Source organism: Rhinopithecus roxellana, chromosome 17 (assembly GCF_007565055.1).
Source record: "Rhinopithecus roxellana isolate Shanxi Qingling chromosome 17, ASM756505v1, whole genome shotgun sequence".
NCBI lineage: Eukaryota > Metazoa > Chordata > Mammalia > Primates > Cercopithecidae > Rhinopithecus > Rhinopithecus roxellana.
In genome coordinates, this window is record NC_044565.1 from 2,876,609 (window position 1) to 2,886,511 (window position 9,903).

The 9,903-nt window shown below is 41.8% G+C and overlaps 1 protein-coding gene across 4 annotated transcripts in view; it reads left to right on the top strand.

Moving 5' to 3' along the window:
- BCL2L11 (BCL2 like 11) overlaps positions 1-6,905 on the top strand; it is a 45,364-nt gene extending 38,459 nt beyond the window's left edge. For all 4 annotated transcript variants that reach the window (XM_030921124.1, XM_030921123.1, XM_030921125.1 and 1 more), the window contains one exon: positions 2,547-6,905. Coding sequence is in view for 3 of the 4 variants with exons in the window: in XM_030921123.1 (XP_030776983.1) it covers positions 2,547-2,645 (99 nt within the window). In the remaining variant the exon portion in view is untranslated. The remainder of the gene's footprint in view (positions 1-2,546) is intronic.
- Positions 6,906-9,903: the final 2,998 nt, after the last annotated feature.

Here is a 9,903-nt window from a genome sequence, read left to right on the forward strand (position 1 = left end):
ACTCACACTGCAAGTGACAGCTCCTGGCTCAGTCATACTTGCCTTTAACTGGCAGCTCCCCAACAATACAGAGATTGTCATTTTTAGTCCTGACTTGCCCATTCCATTTTGGATATGCTACCCTGGCCAGAAGCCTCTGGGTGTGCCCTTACTTTGACCTTTCACCAGTGCATTCCGTCTTAGGGGACTTTCTCTAATCGCTTCAAACTCCCTCCTGACCCCTTACACCACCCCAAAACCAAAGGCCCTGGTTTAGGAGCTGAATTGTAGCAACCGCTCCTCACGTATCTAGATCACAGGGAGATTTCACTGGAGCTGGCTGAAGCTGTTGGCACTTTTAGCAGCATTGAGCCATCAGTCTTAGTTCTGCGTCTTCACCCCACTGCAGCTTTTGGCCACTTGCCCCAGTTTAGTGTCACCAGGCCCTGACCATAAGCCACAGTAATTTTTATGGCTGCAGGTATTAAGAGGGCAGCCAGTCTGCAGAGGTAGGGGCTGCCCATCCTCCAGCTGTCTTTTGCAGTACAGGCATACGCTTCAAGCCAACAGCAGCTCCAGCCAGCCGCTGCCAGCTGTCATATGCTTTCTGGGCTGGCACAGCTCTTTGAATCCGTGGTAATGGCTTCCTCTGTTGAATGTCAGTCCAAAAGCAATTGCTTGTCAACTTAAAAGCGTGTGCCATGTTGTCATGCCCGCCGTCTGAGAGGGCAGGCATCCCCGCACCCTTGCAGACTGGGATGCTTTAGCATCTTCTCATGAGTCAGAGATTGGGTGTAACTTTTGCCAAAATTTCCTGCATTTTCCCCACCCTCTCCAGCATGTCTTTGACTACCCCATATCCTTTACATTTGAGATGAAACCGGAACTCTAAAAACTTGGAAAGATTCTCTCGTGAGGTGACTTCTACTTAAGCTTGGTCACAGTCTCCTGCTGTCCTCCAAGAGTGGGCAGAAGATTTCTTCCCTTGGACGCTGCCAGTACTAGAATATGAAACTTAGCAAGTGTCAGCAGTTGGAGTCTGCCCTTCACATTGGCCCAGCCCCCTCATTGGTGTCCTGTTGACTGTGGACACCCAGTCAGCCCCATTTTCTGGCCACACCGAACATGGCAATGACACCAGGTTGGCATAAAACTTCCCTGCCTGGATTGATTACTTAGCTCATCATAGCATACATTTTCTTCATTTTAGTAAGCTGTGGTTTTATTTTGAATAAGTCTCTGTCAACCTATTAATATTAGTCTACACTAAAATTAACCTTCCCCTAAATTATTCTCACACAGAGGCAGCAAAGTAATTTTGAAAGTTAAATCAAAACAAAGCAATCTTGTGTGTAAAACAGATAAAAATCACAGACTGTGGTTACAGAGTGCCTCTACAGGAATCGCTTACATAAAGCTGATTTCCTCCAATCTTGTTATGGAAGGAAAAGGGGAAATGCCCTGGCCTTATCACAATCCCATTCTGTCAGACAAGCGAGGTAGAGCTTGTGTAAACAGTGGAGCTGCAGCTGCAGCTGGTGTCTGTGGGGGCTTTTCAGGGTCTGAGGGGACAGTTGTCTCAGCCTGATTCATGGCCGGTGGTTCCCGCGACGGTGTGTTGGAGGCATCCCCCACTCAGTGAGAAGGGGATTTGTGGAGAGACAGTCACGTAGCCCAGTCTCGTGTGGATTAGTCATTAAGAAATGTCCAGGGCAGATTTCAGACTTGAACAGCGAACCAGATTGTAGCTCATGGCGTTGAGGTTGATGTGTTGTGTTGCCGCCGTCTTTGGCAACTTTGAATTTATACCTTGCACTTACCCACAAGATGGATTACATCCTGAAAGTGGGCGCTGTGGAAGACTTGAGGACCCTGAAAGCATTGAATAAGCTGGTGATTTCCTTTTGAACAGTTTCTCAGCTTGTAACAAACATAGACTGGTCACTGGCACAGAGGCTTTTTTATGTTCTGGATTGCTCTTTCCTCCCCACACCGGGAGGGTAGGAGGATGGGGGTTGACATTGCCTGTGTCTGTGACCATGGGCACCCCTCTGGGTCACAGTGTTTATCGTAGCCAAGCAGCCAGAGGCACAGTGGTGCATCACTGCCCGCCTTTACTTAGCTTCTTAGGGCAGATTACTCCAAATCACTGGTTTCTCAAATAAATTACAGCTGCCAGAAATTCACCCCTGAGGGAATCTGCAGCATATTTGAATGTCAATTAACTTGGGTGTTAAGATAGTTGCTTTACATCCTCTTTGAGTTTTTCAGACATTCTTTTGGGTGCTTTCTTTTTTTTTTTTTTTTTTTTTTTTTTTTCTATTTTAAGGAGTAAATCATTGGTATGCCTGCCCTTTATGTAGGGATGTCTTCCCCTTTGCAGGGGAATGAAAACAAGTTTTCTTCACAGTCTCAGGGAGGAATCGTGCTTTGTGATACAGTGCTCGTGAAGAGGTGCCTTTCATAGTGTTTAAGACGGGATTGGTTGTTCACTTAAATATGGGCTCCCTCCCCTCCCCACTCCCAAATTAGGGAGAAACTAAGAAGTTTTCCTTTTGTTGTTTCAGGTATTTTTGAATAATTACCAAGCAGCCGAAGAACACCCACAAATGGTTATCTTACGACTGTTGCGTTACATTGTCCGCCTGGTGTGGAGAATGCATTGACAGGTTCTTTGCAGAGCCGAGATACGTGCAGACATTTTCCTTGTTCAAACCAACAAGCCCCAGCACCGCGGTCTCCTGGTGCCATTATTTATGCAGCCAGCGGTTCTCTCGTGGAGGGGCAGGTGACGTGTTCAGAAGACACCGAGCTGGATGGGAACTTGACCTTTCTGTTCATCACCACACAGCAGAATTTCTAATGGAAGTTTCTTGTGAATGTAAAGGAGGGGGCATTCTTTGCCTTTTAATGTACAAACCATGGTTTTTTGGAACAGGATTTTGTGTAAGAATGGTGTTTACATGCAGTGTGTTTTCCCCATCACCTTCTTTAATAAGGCTTTTCAAAAAGGAGATGGAAACTTTTTAATCAATTGTGAATAATTTTTGTATTAAAATTTTAAGAACCTATGGCCTATTCTCAGAGGATTATGTAAACCCTGCAGTGGAAACTGAGCCAGCTAACTTAAAAAGCTGCCTTAGTTTATTTTTAGAGATTACAGAATTTTTAAATAGGGAGAGGTGTGATATACTCCCTCCCTTCCCTACTATTGCCTCTTTGACCTTTTAAAATTATTTTTATTAATACCAAAAGAGTTCTTTTGAAATGGAACTGATTAAAAGGGCAGAGGGTCTGTTGTCACCTGCATTGATATGCCAGTCCCATTTGTAAATATTTACGTACCTTTATAAATTCAGTTGCATCTGTGGCAAAATTTCAGACTATTTTTGCGTCTTTCCTCATCACTTTTTGTGATGTACCTCCAGTCTGGACTCAGATGCATAGATTTGGTCCAGTGTATTTTCATGATAAAGTGAAACTGAGTCAGAACAAGAGTTAATATCCGCCTGTATCTTGCACAGTTCGAGCGATCTGTTATTAACTGGGAAGCATTTGGTGTTGGTTTTCATTCCATTTTGATGAGCATGTTATTGGGAAGTATTCTGAAGAGGCAATAGCAGTAATAGCAACAGACCTAAGTGCTACGCCCCTTTGTGCTGCTGGCTTTTCTGGTTGCAAGCTTTCCCATGTTCACAGGATGCACTGTCAGCATCAGGTCCCAGAGGGCCACCGTGTCCAATACAGCAGAGTCCAGCTGCAGCATCCAGCTCACGCCTTCATGGGAATGGGCACAGGCCTGGAACAGGGCTTCTGATGGCCATTTGCTTGGCCTCCTGCATTTTAGTCCTCCTGCATTCAGTCTACTGGCCCCACTCCTTTAAATTCACTTTGAAACATAGGCTTCATCCCACTTCCACCAGCACCATAGAATAATTCTTCTGGGCAGAAGTCTGGTTTTTTCGTTCTTCCAGGGCAGTTGGATATTGTCAGGCCACTCGTGCCCCCAGCCCTGTAGTGAGGGTGCTCTTTCTCTGTGCCTGCTCCTTATGAGTGCAATGGAAGGAAACCGCACACTGGTCAGTCATTTCAGAGGCAGCAGACACCCAGGGAGACACAGGAAAGAGTCAGGTTAGGGAGCAGTGAAATTGAGGAGGGAAGACAATTCTGTGAACTCTGTAACTCTTAAAATTTTTGAAAACTCCAATCATTAAACAGCTTTTAAAAGAAATAAGTAAATCTTCAAATGAGTCAGCAGTGCCAGCAACTAGTGTGTTGTCTAATAGAAGAGCCAGCATGTTCACATTATTTAAATTAGGTGGAAAAATCTAAACACTTGTATCTTCATAATTTAAAATATATATACACACACACACACACACACATATATATCTATGTATTGCATATTCACTTTTTCCTTTAGGTAGAGATGATTTAATTCCAAATATTCTTTCTTTAAATAATTTCGTTTCCCCAAGAATCTTCTTGGGCCTTTGACTTATTTTTAAAGCTGTGTTGGAGCTCAACTTGCTCCCTAATGTGTCTCGAGCCCATTTGTAGGGTTACACAAAGCCCATGGTTATGAGCAGTGGTAGGATTGCAGCCGTAGGCCTGCTGGACACACACACACACCAAAGATGTATTTGGTTCTGGGCGCCCCCTCCCAGGATCCCTGTACTCATGTGCCAGTCTCCTGACTAGAGCACTTTACTCTGTTTCCTCAGCTCTGCAGCCCCTGGGAGCGCACACTGGGTGCAACCCTGGGCCAGACACCGGGGGGCCCTGTCCTGCGCTGCCCAGGGGCTGTGTTCAACACACGAGCACGTTTCCCTCTGGCCTGGTGGCCTCCAGGCTGGATGTGGAAACAGTTCCTGAGGAAATTAGAGAGTCTATGAATTGTAGGAGTATTAAAGAACAGGCTGTTAGCACCAGAACTTAAAGCGATGACTGGATGTCTCTGTACTGTATGTATCTGGTTATCAAGATTCCTCTGCAGAAAGTATGCCTCCCGTGGGTATACGTTTTTACCTTTTTTAAAAAACGTTTTTGTAGAAAAAATAATTAAATCCCCTTTTTGGAAACTTAATGCAGATTTTGTGCCTTGACAACCTCTCCCCATGTGAGGTTTGTAAAAAGTGTCCTGTGACTTAACACAGAAACACAATAAATACACACAAAATAGCTTCGTGAGTGATTCTTCAGATGTCCTTCCCAGAAACCAGTTGATGAAGAATGTTGGGGGTGGGGGTTGTGGAGAAAATCAAGTTTAAAATTCCTTCTGATTAAAAAAATATAGTGGAATACAGTTGTCTGCCGTTTCCCCTTCTTAATGTATATATTGTGAGTATTTATTAGATTAGTAGGTCATATTTTACTTATCAACTGAGCCAAATGTCTGTGTGCAATTGTGTTTCCTTTACCTTTCTTGTAAAATTTTGTACAGCATAAATGAGTAAACAAATTACTGTTTTTCTAAACTTTTTCGGAATCAAGGATTGTAAATATTGTAGATTCTTTTTCTGTGTGATGTGTCCTACTGTTTCATAATGCTGTAACTTGTAGAAATATTGTATATTTATTTTCTGCTTATTTAATGTCTTAATTTCTGAAAAGTATTAACATCCCTGTCTCCCGCACCCCTGCCATTCCATGAAGTTACCTCCTGAGAGGTGTAGGGGGTGACTGGAGAGCTCATTGCAGACCACATGGTCCTCCAGGGCGGCTCTCCAGCTTTGGGTCCTGGTATTTCCAGTCAAGTGGGTTTCAATTCTTGGGCTTTGCCGCCCTTATGATGAAGTGTGTGTTTGATGCCAGTGAGAAACTCAGTCTGGCAGGCTACAAAATTCTACTCCAAGAAATACCCAGCAACCTTCTGTTTGTTCCAAAGCAACTAGCTTCTCAAGCAAGCAAATTTTGCTGACTCCAGGCTTTATCTCTAGGAAAACAAAAAAACCAAAGTATTATCAGCAGGTGGGAAAGATTTTTCTATTGAAAATGTATCCCTGACAACTCAGTGTTTAGAAAAAAGTTAAAATGTGCCACTTCCGGAGGTGCTGCATTGCAGTTGTTCAGAGCTAGAGCCGGGCAAGACCAGGGGACGGGTGGGACAGGTGGCTCCTGCCTCAGGACCACCTCAGGCCACTAACCCCTTGTGGACAACTGTGAGTGGTTGGGTTTTCCCCCACCTGCTGTGCGACTTCCTGTGCTTGAGGCTGGACTAAATTGTCTTCAGGAGCTAATTTTAATTAACTATACAGCCCCTCCCCACGCCCCACTCATTTGGTCACTGCATTTGGTCAGTCTGCTTCTTCAGGTCGATGCCCTCCTGATTCTCCATCTCCTTCAGGGGAGGTTGGGGCCCCACTGGACTGGGTGTCAAGATGTGAAAGCTCGTGGAAGCTTTAAGGAGACTTCATGGTGGTTCCATGCAGGTGGTTCTGCCATCCCTGCTGATTTATCCTGGTTCCTGTGTGTGTGTACTCACACATGTGGAGGGCGGGGGGAACGTGTCTACACATGACACAATCAATTGGGGTTTACTTTAAACAGCATTGTGTGTAAGAAGCATCCTCAAGCTCCCAGCTAAGTAACTTGACTACTTTTATTTGGGGATTTCAGACTATAGAAGCTCTCTCATGTTTTATGTCCAGATTCTGTGACCACTAGTTACTGTATCAGAACTCTTCAGGTACCCACTTATAAATAGCACTGATCTGTTTGTATACTGATCCATCATCACTAACCTGTTTTCTAGGACCCAGCATATGTAGCATTTGTATTGCAGTTTCCCTGGCTTACTTGTGTTTTGCACTGATGAATTTTGACAGGGTAATTGCCACTTTACTTGTGCAATACTGCTGTAAATAACTGCAGATTTTTAAAGAATCTTTTATGTTAATTTTATAAAAATAAAACTTACAACTAGTTTTGGTGAGCTGTTTGATTTGTTTGCACAGAATGTCAGAGAAACAGCTGAAATTATATATGAACGTGTACACGCCCACACATCTGCTGTTACCAGTTATAAAAGCTGTGTGTAGCTCATAGATTTTTGCTTGAAGACGAATCTGTGCAGTACATTTAAAAGCAAATCAGTCTTTAAAGTTTTGATGTGGCTGGTGCGACTGCTAGCAAAGTATTCTGCCTGCACAGTCAGATATGACTCAGCACTTGGGTGGGGAATTGTGGGGGCAGGAAAGTGTACTAGGAGCCAACTCCTGATGAGTGATATGGCAGGTGCCCCACCATCTTACCCCATCCACCCAATAGTAGAAAGTGCTTGTCTGCAGCACCTGCTCAGAGTCAAAGGGGTCACCCAAACATGCCTAGACCCTGGGTGTGAAATGACCAGGAACCAGTAAGTTCCCAGCTCCTGTCATGCGGGGTGGATGGGAATTGCCTTAGGAATGAGTGAAAGAAATTAAAGTCTGGTTTGGGGATACAGGTGATAAAATCCTAATAAGTAAGTACTTACTTTGGCACTTTTTCCTATAGTGCTGGGAAATTTCCCTATAGTGCTGGGGAAGCGAAAGACAGACTCAGCTTTGTTTTAGACGAATAATCTGTTAATGCTTTCAATCAGGTGAGCAATACACGAATATGGTCTTGAATATTTATTTCAAATTGTATTTGTTTCACATCAAATTGTTCTGTCTTAATCCTACCTCCTCATTGAGGTAGGAGTTTGCATTTTTCCAGACCCTTAATCTGCTGTGTGTGTGTGTGTGTATGTGTGTGTGTGTGTATGTGTGTGTGTACTTACAAAGCAGTTTTGCTTTTCTGTAAGTGCCATAGCTCTGTATATGGTTCTGACTTAGCAATAGGTCACATATCTTTCCGTAGTGACTCCACTTCATGCTAACTACTGCAGCAAGTGCTAGAGCACAGGCATAGAGTTTGCTCATGGGTATGCCGCTCTTGTTATCATGGGTACAGGGAGGTGGAAGATCAGCCTCAACAGACTCTGGAAGACACTGTCAAAGTGGCAGCTCCACTTCACACGGCCCCTGGCAGCATGCAAGAACACCCACCTACCCCCAGTGCTGTCAGACATGAGTGAGCTGGTGTCTGCCTGCTGGGTGAGGAGCAAGTGGTGCTCATTTGAATTTTTCTATCAGTGCAGTAGGATGATCTTTTCAAGCACTGGTGGCATTTGCCTTTGTTTCTGAAAGCTTTTGCTAATTTGGGGTTGAGTCTTTTTTCTATTGATGATTAGCTCTTTATACATTCTGGACAAAAAAATCTCTTGTATGTTGGAAATACTTTTCCTTCAATCTGTTGCCTTTCTTCCCCAACCTTTTATTATGAAAACTTTCAAACATTCAGAAAAGTCAAAAGAGTTTTACAGAGAACACCCATGCACTCACTACCTAGCTTCTACCTTTACTTTTACTACCTTTGCATTATAATGTATTCATCTATCCGGCTTATTTTTTGGTGCATCTCAAAGTAAGTTGTAGTCACCAGTACTCTTATCCCCAAATACTTCAGCATCACTTAGACTTCATTAGTTTTTTTATAATTTTTTTCTCCAAAGATAAAATTTGCATAAAGTAAAACATACAAATCCTATGTGTGCATTTGCTAAATTTTGACCAAGGATGCAGCTGTCTCTCAAACCCTTGTCAAGATGAAGAATACTACCGTAACTTCCAGAAAGTTCTCTCCTTCCCAGGTAATCCCTCCTCTCCTGCCCCCATCGGTAACTTCTGTTCTGAGGTTCTTTTCCATCATAAATTAGTTTTACCTCTTCCTGAACTTCATATTAATGGAACCATACAGTATATGGTCTTTTGTGTCGTGTCTGGTTTCTTTTGTCCAGAATATGAGATCCACGTTACAATGATCAGTAATTTCTTCCTTTTCATTACTGAGTCGTAGTTTATTGTGTGAACAAACCATGCTTTTGTCTATTGTCTTATTAATGAACACCTGAGTTCTTACCAGTTTGGGGCTATGATGAATAAATCTGCTGTAAATACTCTCATACAAAGCACATGAGTCTTTTCTGTGACATATGTTTTTAGTCTGCTGCATGTTTTTTAATTGCTTGTGGTGTACTTTATGTAGAAGTTGTCATCTTAGAAGTCAGATTTATCAGTCTTGCTTAGGTTTCTGTATTTTGTGTCTTGTTTAAGACAACTTCTCTATGCCAAAGTTTTAAATATATTTTCTTATGTTTTATTCATATAATCAGTACAGTTTGGGCTTTTTTTTTTTTTTTCACCTTAATCCACCTGGAATTTGTTTTTTTAGTGATCCACAGTATGAGTCTGACAATTTTTCTTTTTTTACTATTGCTTTTATATTTTATTGAATGCATTTTCTTTTCTCTCTATTTTTTAATATTTGCATGGTGAGAATGAATTCATTTAATTGATTTTAATTTTAAATATACAAATGCAAATTTTACATAGCAAAACGAAAGGAATTTTTAGTTCATTAGATTCTGTGTCATTGTATTGTACTGAATTTTCTCCTAATTTTGTAATTCTGAGGATGACCCACAACCCATCTTTTCTCAAACTCAAATACAGACATTACCCAAGACGCATTAATCAGAAACAATGACGTTTTTGTCTGGTTTGTATTTTCTTCTAGATGTCAAATTGACATGCAGGGATTAACATATCCACAAAACAAACTTTATCAAATGAGGCTGTCCATTTCTATGTTCTGTCCTAATACATTATTTACATTTTGCTTTATTGATTTTTATTTAGCATAATACTTTCGGTAGTGGTGGTGGCCTGTATGTACATGTATATACATACATGTGCTAAATGTACACATTTAATTACATATATGATTTATATTATATAATTATATAATTTATATAATTTAATAATTATGTTATTTATATAACAATTTATATTTTCTAAATCTAACATAATTTATTATATACTATAATTTATGAAACTTATA